The sequence below is a fragment of the Talpa europaea genome, assembly GCF_964194135.1.
Source record: "Talpa europaea genome assembly, chromosome: 12".
Taxonomy (NCBI): domain Eukaryota; kingdom Metazoa; phylum Chordata; class Mammalia; order Eulipotyphla; family Talpidae; genus Talpa; species Talpa europaea.
This window is the reverse complement of record NC_140079.1, coordinates 86,076,130-86,094,447: the sequence shown is the minus strand read 5'-3', so window position 1 is coordinate 86,094,447 and position 18,318 is coordinate 86,076,130. Positions and strand designations below refer to the sequence as shown.

The window sequence follows — 18,318 nt, the reverse complement described above, 5'->3', positions numbered from 1 at the left end:
GAGCGGGGGCTTCTGAGGCCTGAACCTGCAGGCAACTCTTCTCATCTCTCCCCTCAGGAGGTGAAGTGGCTGAGGCCTCTGCTGCCTTGGTCCACTGGTTGGGGAGAGAGCAGAGCCCTGGGCCCTGGGCCAGCCTAGAGTCCACAAGCACAGCTGACCGGCACACCCAGACTGGCTCCGAGTACCCGGGCTGCCTGGTCCACGGTGCAGGCCATTCATGGGCTGGCCCTGTAGGACTGTTCTAATCTATGGAATTAGAGCACTTTCCAGAGGAATCCTACTGGGGAGTTTGCGGAGTTGTCATTTCCTCTTCCCAGACCTTAACACCCCTGGAGAATCCTCTGAGAAATCACGGGTCAAGAGAGTCTATAACTGTGCAGATTTAGCAACTGGCTTCAGGAACAAAAGAAAAAAAAAATTGGAGAAATAGGTGATGGGAGAAGCCGGGATCGGTGAGGAAGGTTTATTCATCCAGTCTACAAGCACTCAATGGGCGCAGGCCCCAGCCTCGGAGCCGGGTGTGGGTCTTGGATGCAGATACCAAGAGATGTTGCGTGTAGCTGGGGATGGGTGCTGAGTGCAGATGCTAGGTGTGAGTGCCGGGTATGGGTATTAGACACCGGGGCTAGGCACAGATACTGGGTGAAGTCCTAGGTTTGGGTGCTGGATACAGGTGCTGGGTGTGAGTGCTGGCTGGAAAGTCCAGGGGTAAGGAGCTGAGGAAGATTCAGAAGGGAGCTGCTGGGTGCAAATACTGGACGGCCATGAGGTTGGAAGTGATGAACGTGTTGAAAGCTGGGAATGACTCTGACCTCCCATCTAGTTACTTACAGTCAGTCAGAGGCCTCCACCTCGCCCACTTCTGACCCATCACAAACAGTCTCCTCCTTACTGCCCACAAGTGGCTCAACCTCTCTTCTCACCCCAGGGTCTGACCCAGCCTTCAACTCCTCCAGAGCAATGGAACCCTGGCGAGATTTCCGTCTGCCGAAGAAAGTGGTAAGTGTGGGCCGCCTGCCAGGCCCCTCTCTCTCAGGCTCCCCAGAGCTCTTGTCATCCCCAGCCACTGCCACAGAGGCAGGGGTCATGGCCTCCTCATCCGACACTGGGGCCGGCCCTGCCCAGGTATCTATTACCCCATTGCGCTTGCCTACTCTGGTGAGTTTCGGGACCCCTGTCCTCTGGTTTCGCCGCCTGCACCTAAGCAGGAGCAGAGCCACCAAGACAATGACCACCAGCAGGGCCACAAATACAGGCACCAGCATGATCCCCTTTGGTCCCGGTTCTGAACTGTAGGTACTTGTTATGTAGGAGGTTGGGGAGGTTTTTGAGGCAGTCACTGGGGCTATTTTTACCCTAGAGGTGGGGGAGCCAGTGATCCCCTTGGAGGTCTCCTCAAAGCTGGTTGTTATGGTGACAAGGAATCCACTGGTCCCACTGGAGGTGTCTGGAGAACTAGTTGCCATGGTGACAAGGGGCCCACTAGTCCTGCTGGAGGTGTCCAGAGAGCTGGTTGCCATGGTGACAGGAGGGCCACTGGCCCCACTAGTGGGCTCCAGAGAGTGAGTTGTCATGGTGACAGGGAGTCCACTGGTCCCATCGGTGGGCTCCAGAGAGGTAGTTGCCATGGCTTCACCAGTCACAGTGTGGAGATCCAGAGAGTCCGGCGCAGTGTTATTGGTTGGTTTAGAGATTTCCAGGAACACTATTGTCTTGGTGGAAATTTCCTGGGGGGTTGTTGACACAGATGCAGGGAGGTCAGTACCGGCATCAATGGAAATCCTGGGAGAGGCCTCGTCAATCCCTATATGGGGAGTCGAAACAGTTGGGTTCTGGGTGGTCTGGTTGCTGGCACTACCATTCTCCTCAGGGGCCCTTGTTAATGTAAAGCTGGAGTTCACTGAAGTGAGGTGTGCAGTCTCAGAGTTCTCTGTGACCAAAGAGTCAGAGGTCTCATTGGGTGTAGGCTTCGACTGAAGGGCTTCGGCTGAAGTTGCTGGCTGCTCTTGGGCCCAGGAGCCCACACAGAGAAGAAGCAGCAGGGTCATTTCCATGACAAGAGGCCTGAGCAGGAGTTGGGATCTAGAGGGTGGGGAGAGGCCGAGAGGCATTGAAGAACATAAAGATCAACATAAAGATCTGAGGAGGACCTGGCCAGGCCCTCCCTCCAGCCCACTTCCCTACCAACTGCCAGGTCTAACTTGCGGTGTAACGGCTTTTTCCACCCTTGCTTGTGCTATTATCAGAAATAGCAAGGGAACAAAAGCTGGTAGCTCCCCATCAGCTATCTCATCCCTCCTGCCCCAGGGCACAGCAGCTAGACTCCAGCCTCAGCAGACCCTCTTGGCCATCGCTGGCCTTTTCCAGCCCCTATTGCCCTTTTTCCATCACCTGTTTGGGTCTTCTCAAGCCGTAGCATGTTCCCAGGTCTACTGAGTTCCCTGCCCCACCAGTCACCCTTCCTTACCAGCTCTCTTGATAAGGACCAGGCTGCTCCAACTCCTCCTGAAGCTGGGGCAACTATGGGCAAACTGGGCCCCAGGGGAAAGGAAGTGGCGCTGGCTCCACCCCACCCCACCCCAGCATCCTGCCCCACCCTCCTCACTCTCTGTGGGGTCTGAGATGGTGCAGGGACTCTGGGTCTCAGCTAGGGAAGGTGGGGGTCAGGGGAGGAGCCTGCAAAGAGGATTCCTGCGTGTCAGTGGGGAAGGGGTGGCAAGGGTTGAAGCTGGGCTAGGAATGGGGGTTAGAGCTGAGGTAATAGGAGTATGTGTTTGAGAACAAGGGGGTGCAGAGGAAGAGATGGGAGGGGAGGGTGGTTTTATCTGCATCTGTGGGCCCCCAATGTGTAAGACGTGGACTCAGACATTTCCTGTCCTTAGAGTCCCCAGGCCGTACCAGATCAGAGGAGCCCCGACTCTGATTGGGGAGTGAGTGACTGACTGAAGGCAGCAGGTGGTGCCAGGTGAGCTCCTCCCCACTTCTCAAGGAGCTGGAGGGGGGCGCACATATGACACCCAGTTGTGGATTATTTAACCGAATCAAGGTGATTATTAAGCATTGAATATGCTCTGAACCTATGTTTATAGAAGATTGGTAACGTCGTGGGACTTTATATGGAAGACAGTGGTGGGGGGAAATATCCCCTGAGGTATTAACTGTGGTTTTTAGGACAAGTGTGATTGGGGGAGGGGAGATTCTTTTTTTCCCCATAGTTGCATTTTCTGACTTCCCACTAATTAGCAAGCTCTGACTTTGGGGTGTGAGGGGTGTGCTTTTTGAGTGTTTGCTTTTTTTTGAGGGTTTGTTTTTTTTTAAGGTTTATTTTATTTTTATTTATTCTTTTATTTTTATTTATCCTTTCAAGAGCTGGGGCGTAGGCCTGAAGTGCAGGGGGTGTGAGAGGATTCACCAGAGACAGAGTGGGGAGCAGAACAGGCAGATCTACTGAAGTACACTGCTGAGGGGAGCAGCAGGCAAGACAGGAGAGGTTTGCTGTGTAGCCATGTGGGTCACCTCCCTGGCTGGTATCGAACTCCTGCCCAAGTGGCTGCCAATAGCTGGACAGTGCTGAGACTTTGATCCCTGCACCACCAGGGAGGCCCTAGGGTTGTTTTTCTTTGTTAAAGAAAAAGAAAGCAAGTTGACTGCTATATTGTAAAAGTAATGCCTGTGTATGCTAGGTGACTGAAACAGGCCACTATCAGAGTCAGTGCTGCACCCCACTCAAGCTAGTGAGTGAGTCTGACACAAAGACAAGTGGTTCCCGGGTCGGAGGCATGGGAATCCCTGGTTCACCCCACAGCAGCTGCTGGAGCTTCATGTTTGCCCTTCATGTCCCCCAAGTCCCACGGAGATTGGCCGCGCAACTGAAGAGCACGGTGCTGGGGAAATGGCCCTCTTCAAGCCAAGGGTAAGCAAGCCCGCCCCTTGCCCTAAAGGAGACCTGACTTCATCCTTCAGAGTTGCTCACCTTAAGGACCACCCTGAGAAAAGGCACGACCAGGACCTGGCATTCCTGGCACCAGCTAGAGTGTGCCTCTTGCAACCACAGTGCATCGCCTCTCCCGGCAGCCTGGAGGGTGTAACGTAAATGGTCTCATACCACCACCACCAGGCAGGCCGCCATACGGTGGTCATATTTGTACAAGCACACAGGTATTTTCATTATATTTGATTTTGTTAAGTATACTGTTCTGCATTTTTCCTTTTTTTTTTTAAGTTTTTTTTTTTTAAAGATTTATTTATTTATTTATTTATTTATACATGCACTGAGAGGATTCACCAGAGCCAGAGAGGGGAGCAGAACAGGCAGAAGGACTGAAGTACACTGCTGAGGGGAGCAGCGGGCGGCAGGAGAGGTCTGCGCGCCATGTGGGACCCTCCTCCGGTGGCCGGGGAGCAGCCGGGGATCGAACCGGCACTGCAGAGGCTGTGGGCAGCTTCGCAACGCAGCGCTCAACCGCTGCGCCACCGGGGAGGCCCGCATTTTTTCTTTTTTTACTGAACAAATAAAAGAGAGAAAAGGAAAGAAAGGAAGGAACAAGGGAAGGAATGAAGGAAGGAAGGGAGAGAAAACATTCCCTGTCAGACACTTAGGTTGTTTCAACATTTTGCAATTGCAAACAGAAAGGTGAATATCATTGGTTGCAAAGTAATTGGAGCTTAAACACTTTTTTAATTCTAGAAAATCAACAGAAATATTTGTAAGACTGCACCAAGATCCCCAATTTCCCAGTCTTTAAAAAGATCACAGAAGCAAAATTAATTTTTTACAAAGTTGTCATTTGAGCCAAGTGACTGCTCCTGACATAATTATTTGTCCCTAGGCCCTGTGCCAAGCTCCTTCTGCTGGTAGGGCTGAGAGTGTATGAATGTGCCCAGCTTTCCTGAAGGAGTCAGAGCAAGGGTCTGCCCAGCACATTCTATGGACCTTGGGGTGAATGGAGAGATGATGAAAATGTGAACAAGGGGTGGTCGCTGTCTTTAAGGCATCACAGAAATGCAATCATATCTAGGAAACTCTGGTGGCAGAAGCCAGGGAGTTATACTCCCTGTTTACCAGGCACAGAACCACAGGTTCTCTGTGTAATTCCAGCACCTCCTCACACAAACCCATTTTACAGCTGAGGAAGTTGAGGTGCAGAGACCTGTAGAATGTGCTAGACCTGTAGAATGGCCAGGCTCAGTCAAAAACTTAGAGTCACATAGCCTTTACTCCATACACTTAAAAAATGGTTAGGAGACTTGCCCAGGTACAGACAAAGAGTAAATGCTAGAGGTGAGCTTCAAAACCAGGTTGGTAGAAAAAAAAAAAAAACAAAACACAACATCAGGCTAGTAATGGCCCAAGGCCAAGGATAAAGATCTCTAAGGTAGTAAAGGTAGTAGTACCAGTCTGATAATTACTATGCTGCATTTAGAGGCCTGCTTGTCTATAAATAATCAAGTAATAGAATATTTGCTAAAAAGTGACTAGATCTAGCCTTAGAGAATGTCGAGAAAGATTTCAGAGAACCATATCTTAAAACGTTCAAAGGAGATACATAACACTTCACATCTGTGAGAATGGCCCATATCAAGAGCACCAGAAACAAGGGTTGGCAAGGGTGTAGAGAAAAAGAACTAGACTTGTCCAGGCCTTGGGGAAAACAGTACAGGGTTTTCTCAGAATATTAAAAATAGATCTACTGAATAATCTAATAATCCCACTCCTAAGTATCTACCCAAAAACTATGAGAACAATAATTCAAAGAGACATATGCATTCTTACGTTCACTGCAATTCCAGGTCATGGACACAGCCTACGCGCCCATGACACAGGAGTGTGCAAACAAGATGGTGTACTTCTGAGATGCTTGTACATGATGGAATACTATTCAGCTGTTTAAAAAAAATGAAGGAGGGCCTCCCTGGTAGCGCAAGGGGTTAAGCACCACATTACGAAGCAATCCACAGCCTCTGCAGCACGAGTTCGATCCCTCGCCAGCCAGGGAGCTACCCACATCGCGCGGCAGACCTCTCTTGTCTCTCCCGCTGCTCCCCTCAGCAGTGTGCTTCAGTCAGTCTGCCTGTTCTGTTCCCCACTCTGTCTCTAGTGAATCCTCTCACCCCCTGCATCTCTGGCCTGTACCCCAGCTCTTGTATGCATAAATAAATTAATCTTAAAAAAAAATTAAATCTTGCCACTTGAGACAACATGGATGGACCTGGAGGGGATTATGCTGAGCGAAATAAGTCAGGATAAAGACAAATTATCAGATGACTTCATTGATATATGGAATATAAAGAAGCAAAGGAGGCCCTCCCTCGTGGCATAGGGGTTAAAGTCTCTGCTGTCAAGCTACTGGCAGCCACTGCAGCACAAGTTTGATCCCCCGCCAGGGAGCCAACCCACATGGCGCAGTAGACCTCTCCTGTCTTGCCTGCTGCTCCTCAGTGGTGTATTTCAGTCAATTCGCTTGTTCTGCTCCCCACTCTGTCTCTGGTGAATGCTCTCACACACCGGCTGCCACACCTCTGGGCTGCACCCCAGTTCTTGTATGCATTTTTTTGTACACATTTTGCTCCCCGGCCACCAGAGGAGGGTCCCACATGGCGCGCAGACATCTTCCTGCCACCCGCTGCTCCCCTCAGCAGTGTACCTCGGTCCTTCTGCCTGCTCTGCTCCCCGCTCTGGCTCTGGTGAATTCTCTCACCCTCCCACGCTTCTGACTGTACCCAGTGCTTGTATAAATAAATAAATAAATAAATCTTTAAAAAAAAAAAAAAAAGAGGAAGCAAAGCAAAGGAACAGATAAAAACAAAACAAAACAAACCCTTAGATCCTGGCTGCAGAACTGAGACTTGGGGAAGGGGGAGAACCTAAAAGGAGGGGAGAGCGAAGGGTGGGGGGTGCCAAATGGACTGTGCAGGTTACTGGTATTTGGCAGTGGGTGTGGAATAGCAACATACATACCAGGAAAGCTGTGAACCTACACCCCTAAGGTACAGAGTGTTGTAAAGCAACTCTAATTAAAAAAGAAAGCAAGCAAGCTAAAGGCAATAGGGAAGCCTCTCCTCTTATATGCTACATTCAGTCTATCTGTAAATTCCACTGTCTCTACCTTCAAAATGGGGCTAGCAACTAACACCTAGATCTTAATTTCTAAATATCACTCTTCTTGGAAAGAAACCAGGGGTCCCTGGAAAATGGCTGATTTCAGGACTGGGGCATAGAAAGTATAGGATGATCCTGGAATATCTTGTTGCACCGGAAAGCAAGGAAGTGCTGGAACAAATCATTCTTTTTTTTTTTTAAGATTTATTTTATTTATGCATACAGGAACTGGGCTGTAGGCCAGCGGTGAGGGAGGTAGGAGGATTCACCAGAGACAGAATGGGGAGGAGAATAGGCGGATCTGCAGAAATACACTGCTGAGGGGAGCAGTGGGTGAGACAGGAGAGGTCTGCTGTGCCATGTGGATCACCTCCCTGGCCAGAGACAAACTCATGCTTCAGTGGCTGCGGATGGCTACATGGTGCTGCATCTTAACCCTTTGCACCACCAAGGAGGCCCCATGCTTGTTTTCTAACATACCATGTCATGTACTGTCTTATTTTGTTTCTTTCTGTCCCCGCTGGCATGTAAGCTCCATGACTGTCTGGGTGAGGGTTTTTTTGCTGCGGTACCACCAGCATCTAGAAGGTTCTTTTTTTTTTTTTTAAGATTTATTTATTTATTTTACACAAGAACCTGGGTACAGGCCAGATGCGCGGGAGGGTGAGAGGATTCACCAGAGACAGAGTGGGGAACAGAACAGGCAGACTGATGAAATACACTGCTGAGGGGAGCAGTGGGCGCAACAGGAGAGGTCTGCCACACCATGTGGGACCCTCGCAGGCTGGCTGAGATTGAACCGGTCCTGCACAGGCTGCGGACAGCTTCACAGCGTGGCGCTCAACAGCCTGCGCCACCAGGGGAGGCCCTAGAAGGTTCTTGGTACACTGTAGGTGCACTATTCACCATGTTTATTGGCTGAAGAATTCTGTGACTGAGAGAAGGAAGGAAGAGGGTGGCAGGCTGATGAACTGTGCGGGTCAGGTGGCAAGGAGGCCAAAGAGCGGGGAGAGGGGACCGGGAGCAAGGGTGTGCCGAACTGTGAAGGCCCTGCCTAGGCCACAGCCCTCAGGAGGGCAGTGGAAGTCCTCAGAGGTTTGCAGTCTGAGCAGCCATGCCAACTACTTGTGAAGATAATATTCCCTCCCCCAAACCCTGTTCCCCGTCTGGGTTTGGACTTTCAGTTCTGACCTTTCAGTAAAGACTCTGTAGGTCTTTGAGGTGACAGTCATTTCCAATCAGACACCAAAACAAACAGAAAGCAGCTGGCAGAAGAGATTCTTACTGCCCCTTTCTGCCCCTGAGCCTGAGACAGGGGATCCACAGAGAAGGAGTCAGGACATCTGAGCTGCCTCACCTGCTGTTCTCAGGGCCTTGGCTCAGTTATCACCTATCTCTGCTTATGTCTCTACACCTATAAGCAATAGAAATAATACTATTTTGTTGTTATCAGAAGGATTAAATTAGAAATGTGAGGAATCTAATAAATAATAGTTGCTGGGCCTCCCTGGTGGCACAAGGGGTTAAGATGCAACCTACGAGGCTGTCCACAGCCACTGCAGCATGAGTTCGATCCCCAGGCAGGGAGATACTCACATGGTGCAGAAGACCTCTCCTGTCTCACCCGCTGCTCCCCTCAGCAGTGTATTTCAGTCTGCCTGTTCTGTTCCCCCTCTGTCTCTGGTGAATCTTCTCACCTCCACACCTCTTACCTGTACTCCAGTTTTTTTATGCATAAATAAATAAATCTTTAAAAAATAAATAATAGTTGCTGTTATGAGGACAAGTTGAAGTCCCATCCTGATCCTCCATGACTGCAAGATTTGGATTTGCTTGGGTAGTTGGGCCCTTTCTTCCCACTGACACCCCTCATCAGGAACAGGAAAATCTAGTCAGTCCCTATCTTTTGGGGAATTTCCATCTAGTCAGAAGTATATGTACTAATTTATTCACTGAACATAATTGAGTCTTCATTTTTATCAACATGATACAGATTATAAACACAAAGGATTTATCATGAATAGTAATACTCCTCCCACTTCCTTCCCAAGTTATAGTCCCAGAAAGGCGCCATATTTAATCCTTTGCACTTGTCCTAATCGGGGTCCTTTGCTGGTCTGGGTCCCTAAACACTGCACTAACTCTGCTAGATCTCCCGCCCATTTGCCTATTGTGATCTGCTGGTTTCCAGCCTAGCAGAGGAGCAAGTCACCCACTGGCCCAATCCACTCTCTATGTCACTTACATCCCTCTCTAGGTCCCATGTCACTGTAACTAAAGCTGCTTCCTGTCCCTTTAAGTAAGCTCTCAGAGGTGAATTTTATGTTGTCAGGCAAGCCACAAAGTGGTTAAAGGAGTAAACTCTGGGGCCAGACTTCCTGGGCAGACCCAAGCTCAGCCACTGAGAATACATGATCCTGGGCAACAAGTGTAAACTTTCTGCATGATCCTCTGTGACAAGAGGCAGCCTCGTCCTGAGGATGACAGGCCCTGGAACATGGCAAGTGCAGGGAACAGCGCTTGAGCATCCCAAAGGCCAAGGCTGGTTGTTAGAAATTCTTGATTGTCACTTGATGGTTTCCTTTCCTTTGTGTGCTGACCAGTTTCCGTTATGTGTACGTTTAATAATGCTCAAGGAGATACTACTTGCAATCTTTCCTTTGCAATCAGCCAGCCGGCATTTAAATTGCTCAAGAATCATATGTGACCAGTGACCACTGTGCTGGATGATGAGGTTAACAAAAATGAGACGAAAAAAATCCAAGTCTAACAAGCGGCTCATGCAGTGACCAGGTCCATATATGACTTTGAACTTTCTGGGGCTGAACCAAAAGGACAATTTACATGTGAATGTAAGAGGAGAGTTCACATAGTCAAAAAAAGGGAAGAAATACAGTAGTTCCTCAGAAGAGGCCAGTGTTTTCCTGGCATTCACTTCTAAAATTAATCTTCATGTGAGAACACCAGTTGATGTTCTGAGTAAGGACCACAGAATCAGATCAGCCTGAAGGCAACTCCAGTCACCCACCCCACCCACCGTATGTGTGTCCCTGGGCATAATCTGAGTCTCGATTTCCCTGCCTTTACAATGGCAATAAAGGAACTACCTCACAATGTTATATAGCTTGTTCATTTAAACACTAACTATGTAGGGCCTCACAGGTGGCCTGCGGGTTAAGTCTCAGCACTGTCACCTCTATGACCTGAGTTCGATCCCCAGCCAGAGAGCTGACCCACATGGCTCAGCAGACCTCTTCTCTCTGGCCTGCTGTTCCCCTCAGCAGTGTGTTTCAGTAGATCTGCCTGTTCTGCTCCCCACTCTGTCATTGGTGAACTCATCCCCTGCACCTCTGGGGTACACCCCAGTTCTTCTACACGCACACACACACACACACACACAAATAATAATAATCACGAACCATGTAGCAGGCATTGTTTATGGTAACACATCAAATAAAGTGTTGGTCACCTGTCTCTCAGAGGTAACCTTCTCCAAGACAAATATGTAATGTTAGATATTATAGAGGGCCATAAAGCAGGAAAGTGGGGGGGAGGGGTCGAGAAAATGCTTGTTTCCCAGGAAACCTCTGGAGAAGGTGACATCTGAGGGAAGTGAGGGAGCCAATTGTGTAATATCTGGGAAAGGGGAGAATGAAGCCAATTCAAAGGCCCCCAAAACAGATCATGTTTGGCATGTTTGGGGTATCCCAAAGGGACCAATGTGGCTGGAGCAGAGCACAGGGAGAAGGCAGGAGGCAGGTCAGAGAAAGGGGCCAGATGCTGTGTGGCACCTTAAGGACATTCGCTCTGTCAGTGGAGAGCTATTGGAGGACCTGAAAAGGCTCCCTCTGGCTTTGGAAGACAAGCTGTAGTGGTGAGTGAAGTGGGGAGCAGAGGAGCAGTAAGGAACCCCTGCACTCCACCAGGTCTAAATCAGGATGATGAGAGACATGGAGAGAGATAGGTAGTTACCAAATATTTTTTTAATATAGCATCTGCAGGGTTTCTTAACATGCTGGTTATGGGGGTGTGAAAGCGAGGATTTGAGGACACCAAAGTTTTGAGATATAGAGGGCCCGGAGAGGGTGGGTTTGGTGGAGGCCATAGAGTTCATCCAGGCACATGTTAAGTTTGACATGTCTATTAGACGGCAAGTGGAGGTTTCAAGTAAGCCATTCTGAAACTCATAGAAGAGGTCCCCACTGAAGATGCATATTCGAGGGATATCAACATTTGAGTAGTGTTTTTTATGGCCATGAGTCTCTGGGTGGATGAGTTTACCAAAGAATAAGTGAAGAGAGCCAGCTCTAAGATGTGAGGTGGGTGCACTCCATTTACAGAAAGGGCAGTGGTGGCTCAGAGAAGTTAAATGACTTACCTGAGGTCACACAGCTGCTAAGGGATAGAGTCAGGATTCAAAAGTAGGTGCTGGTTCAGATCTTCTTGTATTGCATTTAAAGTAGTCTATGTCAGCTTCTGTTCATGGAATTTGCTCCATGGCATTAATTTAGAATATTCAGAGAATTTATCACGTATTCATGTAGGCTCTGAAGTTCTAGGTTTTTCTCAAGTGAACTTTGAGACAAGCTTGAGAATCAGGAATTCAATGTTCTTGATGTCTGGTGGGATTCTCATACACTGAGACAGGCAGATCAGAGCAAAGGCAGACTGGAAGGAGTCCTAATAGACATTGAAAGTTGGAGGCCTGAGTTGTCTAGTAACTGGCCAATAAGGACACAATAGATGACATGCTCAGCATTACACCCGGAAGCCTCCAGTCAGGAAAAATGTCAAGATCGCTGTCACCAGTTGCCTTTCACCTCAGTTCTAAATTGAAAGCAAGTAGCTCCCCTCTCCAGGACTGTCCTAGGTTTATTTTTTTTTTAAGATTTATCTATGCATACAAGAGCTAGGGTACAGGCCAGAGATGCGGGGGGTGAGAGGATTCACCAGAGACAGAGTGGGGAACAGAACAGGCGGACTGACTGAAACACACTGCTGAGGGGAGCAGGGGGTGAGGCAGGAGAGGTCTGCTGCGCCATGTGGGTTTCTCCCTGGCCGGCTGGGGATCAAACTCATATTGCAGAGGCTGCGGATTGCTTCATAGTGTGGTGCTTAACCCCTTGCGCCACTAGGGAGGTCCTGTCTTAGGTTTAAACAAGAAAATACCCATGAAATCACCTGATTTATGGCAAACCATGCACAGAGTTTAATTCCCTTTTCATCTCTTGTCATTGCTATTAAGAATCTCAGAGGAAATATGCTCAGAAGCATATGACCTCCAGAGATTTCTCACCTCCCCAAGAAGTCTGTTCAGTTTGACATATTCCACCTAGGAAGTTGTATTCAGACAGAGTTCCTCAGGGCTCTGGGACCTGTTGCCTGGACTAATTGTTTTCTGGCCCCATATGCCCCTTACAATCACAACTGAGTTTATGTTAATGAGGTGACTTTTGGAAATACCCTATAGATGGAGGAGACTTGTCATCTGGGGAGCCAACCACGTGATTACTGGGTTGGAACTTTCAATCCCACTTCCTGACCTCCTTGGGAGGGGACAAGGGCCAGGGGTTGAGTTCAGTCGCCAGTGGCCAATGGCCTAAAACCAATCATGCCTATGTAATGAGCCTCCATAAAAGCCCAAAAGCATATTGTTCAGAGGATTTCTGGGCTGGTGAGCCCATGGAGATTTGGGGAGCACGGTGCTCCTGAAGAGGGCATGGGAGTCCCCATAGCTTGTCCCCATGCATCTCTGCAGCTAGCTCTGGCTGTTCCTGAACTATATCCTGTCCTAGTAAACTGATAATCAAGTAGTAAAATGTTTCTCTGAGTCCCATGAGCTGCTCTAGCAAATTAGTAGAACCCAAGGAGAGGATCATTGGAATGTCTTTTCTATAGCTAGTGTCAGAGCCCAGGTATGAAACTGGACTTTTGATTGGTTCCTGAAGTTGTGGAGGAGGGTGATGATGGGCAGTCTGATGGGATTGAGTCCTCAAGCTGTGAGATCTAACACTACTTCCATGTTGGTGCCAGAACTGAGTCAAATTGTGGGACATCCAGCTGGTGTCAGAGCATTCCTGGTTGGTGTGGGAACCACTGCCCACCCCACCCCAGTGTGGTTGGTACAAAAGCCTTAGGGTTGTCAATGAGGCGGGATTTGCTAGAGTAGCCCTGGCTCATGAAACAGGTGCTTTGGGAAAATGAATGAAAGAGGGGAGATGAAGAACTTGATTCCTGGGTGGCCAGGTGGTTTCATCACACATGGTTCCGAGCTGCTGTCAGTTACTAGAGATAAATGTTAATGAAAGAATTTAGGGAGAAATCCAATTTCTGGGGAGCTGGGTCATGGATGCATCAGAAAAGGCAACCTAATTAAGAAAAAGCAAAGTATTCAATCCTTTAATCATTGTTATCCCAACAGAAAATGGCAAGTTGAACCTTAATGCTAGACCAAGCTCAGATTTTAGGGAGTCTGAGCTTTGGTCACTAGCCTCAAAGCTGCCCCTCAAAGTAAAAAATAGTGCAGGAATCACAGAAAGCACACGGAGAGAGAAAAAATCAAGAATTACTGAAATTAGGGGTACAGTGCAAAGCCATCGCTTCGTTTTGTGGATCGGTTGGTATTAGCTTCCTGGGGAAGCTTTACTAAAATGAATTATGAGAGGAACTAATTTAGGACATATGTCTTTGGTTTTAACTGCTGCAGATGGCTCTTTGTGTCCAGACACACAGGCGGTTAGTCCTAAGGGGACAGTCCACCTGGTGGACTAGGTAAAAGACAGTGTGAGCTCCAACTACCCTGGGGGAGGGGGAGCGTGCTACCCATCTTACCCTGTAAGTGCTAAGTAAACACCCCAGAGGAAACAGATTGCTTCATATGCTCATTAGGTGGGATGGCTTGATGATGACGGGAATACTCACCTGGTCAATATGCCATTACCAGGGTCAGATTGAATGCTATGGCTAAGGGTGGCCCTTTCACAGCGGTGCCCCACATAACCTTATCATAGGTCCTCCTCAACTGACAATGAGATTACATCTCAATAAACCCACAGTAGGGCCTCCCTGGTGGTGCAAAGGGTTAAGATGCAACCTATGAAGCTATCCACAGGCTCTGCAGCACAAGTTTGATCTCCGGCTGGCCATGGAGCTTACCCGCATGGCACAGCAAACCTCTCCTGACTCACCCGCTGCTCCCCTCAGCAGTGTATTTCAGTCAGTCTGCCTGTTCTGTTTCCCACTCTGTCTCTGATGAATCCTTTCACCACTCCCCACCTCTGGCCTGCAGCCCAGCACTTGTATGCACAAATAAATAAATCTTTAAAAAATGTCAATGCTATTTAAGCACAGAGGAGGGAAAAGACTGGGGATTGATCATTGTCCTGACTTCTGAAGAATGCACTGTGGAGACATAGAGGCTAGCTACCTGTAGTTTAAATCTTCTTTAACTAACTCCTTGGTCATTAGTGGAGGCCAAAAGGTAAGTTTACTCTCAGGCATCAGATTCCTGCATGGCTGTTTCACAGAATAGGATAAAACTGTCCTGACTTTAAAACTATGAAGATGGCCTCCCTGGTGGTACAGGGGGTTCAGTACAGTGCTGTGAAGCTGTCCACAGCCTCTGCAGTGCTGGTTCGATCCCCGCTGACCTCGGAGCAACCCACATGGCGAGCAGGCCTCTCCTGGCTTGCCTGATGCTCCCCTCAGCAGTGTATTTCATCAGTCTGCCTGTTCTGTTCCCCGCTCTGTCTCTGGTGAATCCTCTCACCCTCCCGCGCATCCGGCCTGTACCCTGGCTCTTATAAAAATAAAAAATAAATCTTTATATATAAAAAAAAAAGACTATGCAGATGGCCTTGTTCTCTTGCCTACTAGCCCAGGGAAGGTCTTCCAGATCATTCACGTTATGTTCACACCAGTAATGGCACTCTAGGCAGCTATATGCTGGTACCCTCCTGCCTACAAGCCACACCAGAACTTGCAAAGACCATCTTCCTGATGGGGAGTCAAGTTCAGTTGACACACACTGGTGCAGCTGTCCCAGAGGTTAATATATTGAAACAACAGTCCTGTACCTCTTGGTAAATACCTGCTGGCCCAAGCAATCCCTCTAGGAACCTCATGCCCGTTGCTTTGGCCACTCCTTCAGGAAATCCCAGAAAGCTACACATGCCAGTAACTGAATAACAACAGTACCCCCAGCAGCTCTCCTGTCCGCTTGTGTCTATTGCAAGCATCCTTTACCTCCCTCCCCTTTTTATAATGAACCTTCCCTTTTGGATTAAAAAAAAAAAAGCAATAGAACCTCCCACCATATTTTCATGAGGACTAATGCACATGAAACTTAGCCTAAGTACACATTACTAATACTCAATAAAAGTTGGATATTATTATCATCACAAAGGCAACTCAGACCAAAGTTTGTTCCCCAGAAGACAAAACCATAGTGGGCTCCAGGGTGATGTCATACATCCTATCTCCTTGTGGAGTCCAGGTTAGTTTGGAGGAAGAATGATCACAGGAAGTCCATGGTCATGGCATTAAAGGCCAGGCTCCTTCCACTACCCTGCTCCCGTGTGCTTGCCTCTAGCCCACACTGCACAAGGGCTCATGAACATAGAGAATGGTGCCCCCTGCTGACCTCCATGGAGAACTGTCAGGACATATGTGCAAACCCAGAAGCTGCCATGGATACTCTGACAAGTATTTAAAGGAGACTTCTACTTTGATCATTTATAATCACTTATGATCAAGAAAGGTCAGCAAATTCAATTCACTTCCCAAAAGCAACTGTAAACCTGGACAAAACAGCCAAAATACCCATTTCAAGGCTCTAAAATTGACCAAAGTCTTACCACAATCTGAGAATCTAATTAACTTGAAATCTGCTCAGTTTTGAGTAAGGACAGTGGGAGTCTGTGCTGTTCTTGCTTCAGGCTATGCCATCTCTTCCCCTCTCCCAACTTGGTAGTGCAAACCTTCTGCCAAATGCACAGGCCTTGGGGACCAGCAGCATCATTTGGCTTGGAGCCACGGGCAGTGCCCACACTCAGCGATGTTGCCAGCTAAAGTGACCATCTTAATGGCAAGCAAATGGGGAGGATCAATGACTCTACTAGCCAGATGTTGCATATGAGCATGTGTAGCTAGTATGTTCCTAGCTGCGGCTATATGCATTTGCAGCAGAGCAGAAAGCTCATGCTACCCTACTACTCCAAGTGTTACATGTATATAGAGAAAATAAAACTGGGGCCAGCTTGAAAACAGTCTGAACCTGGTGCTGTCCAGCCCAAACAGATCCATTGGCAGAGGACAGAATTCCCACTGGCTCAAGGTGACTCATTAATCTCTATCCAATAACTGGCTGACCATTAAGTTACAGACATAAGGGCATTCCTAGGAACTCAAACTTAAAAGTAAAAACGAGATTATAAAAAGAGACATCAGTGGTTTCACATCACAAGGAAAGCAGATTTCACAGATTATTAAACAAACAAAAATCAATGACAGCAAGAGCCTAAAGGGGGCATCAGAATCCAGTCCAAACTCGAAAAAATAATCAGTAGCAACTGTTTTTTGAGCTATCCGAGATATTACATTTAACAAAGACTTAGAAAGAGCAATTATAGGGCCTCCCCGTGGTGCAGCGGTTGAGCGCTGGGCTGTGAAGCTGCCCGCAGCCTCTGCAGCGCCGGTTCGATCCCCGGCTGCTCCCCGGCCCCCGGAAGAGGGTCCAATAATCCAGAAAAACACTTCATTTCAAAAATATTAATCACATCTGCAAAGTCACTTTTGCTGTGTAAGATCAGTTCCGAGGTTGAGGACATGGACGTGGACATCTTTGGGGGACTATTATTTTGCCTACAAGGGTGTCGTCAGTGAAATGAACACAGGAGGAAGCTGTGAGGGGCAGGGGAGGCCAACTTTGGAGAGATGAGTCCAAGTTCCCTTGGGACATCTAGGGGAGCCGCCCCCAGGGCTTCCATCTTTCCCCACACAGGAAGCACCTCCCAGAGTCAGTCATTGGAGCTAGAAAGATGGACACTGGATTCTACTGGTTCTAATACTTGCTTTGCACATGAGAACATTTCTGAAATCAGGATGCATCTCTTAATGACATTTTACAACTGTAAGTAGCGGGGTTTCTTTTCTTAAGCACACATAAAATAAGAATGTCACAACTGAAGGCATCTTGGAGTCAGTGAAATCCAGGTCTGGGCTAGCACCAGAATGAGCCAAATCAGGCCTCAAGCATTACCCCCAACCCCAGCCTCCCACTATTTCCTGGTTCCAATTCTGGCTCTTTTCACCCTAAGCACTCATGGGTCCTTCCAACCTGGAAACTGGCCCCTCCCCGCCAGATATAGCCTGAGTCACAGGAGTCCTGCCCAGTGGTCCTCCAGGATACGCTGAAAACATCTGGGAGCCTTTAAAAGCCCCAACCACCAGGCCACAATTTAGAGCAACTCATTCCTCACAGGAATTTCACAGCTCCCACAGGAGTGCAATGCACAGCCCAAGTGCAAAAGTGGAAAAATCAATCTAACTTGGTGTGAGTGAGCAGACAGAAGACAGCCCAGGTGCAAGGTAGGCGTGTTTAGGTCCATCCCATCCAATTATACCCACCTGTCTCTCTCCCAACCATCCCCATTCTGAATTCCTAGAAGAGAACCAGTCATCTCAATTCCTTCAAGGCAGCAGCCCACACCACACACATTGTGGGAGCCCAGGAAAGGTAAATTGTGGGGTCTCAAAGCAGAAAAGCCCTGGTGCCAATAAATGTCTGGGAGTTTTTGCACCTGGGCCAGTTTCTCTGATTTGCTGTGATCTCCAATGAGATACTGCCCAGGGGGTCTTACAGGGTCCTTCAAGTGCTAACACTGAGTTTGTACTTCATCTAAGTAGCCATTTCTGTCTGAGGGACTTGAGGCATTGAAGACTCAGTAAGTGCCAGGTTTCCTGCTCACCCCATCCTTCTAGGCCTAAAATCTCCACTTCCGGGGCTCTGTCCTACACTGGCTGCAAGGACAGAATCTTGAGGTTCTAAAAATCAAACACCAGAAAGAGCAAAACAGAAATCCCCAAAGATATTGGAGAATGGAGTGTGAGTGAAGCCATTTTGAGATGGTGAATAAAGTCCAGGCAGAAAGGTCACAGACGCCTGGCAGACCACAGCTCTGTCCTTCAATTGGCAAACAATGGCAAGGTGTTTCAAATTC

At 48.3% G+C, this 18,318-nt stretch overlaps 1 protein-coding gene across 1 annotated transcript; it reads right to left on the bottom strand.

The window, feature by feature from the left end:
• Nucleotides 1–833: 833 nt before the first annotated feature.
• On the bottom strand, nt 834–2,054 carry SPN (sialophorin; the record flags this gene model as incomplete). The annotated part of the gene is made up of 1 exon (XM_084250201.1): nt 834–2,054. One exon carries the CDS (start codon nt 2,052–2,054, stop codon nt 834–836), a length of 1,221 nt encoding a protein of 406 aa, XP_084106327.1.
• Between the last annotated feature and the right edge of the window lie 16,264 nt (nt 2,055–18,318).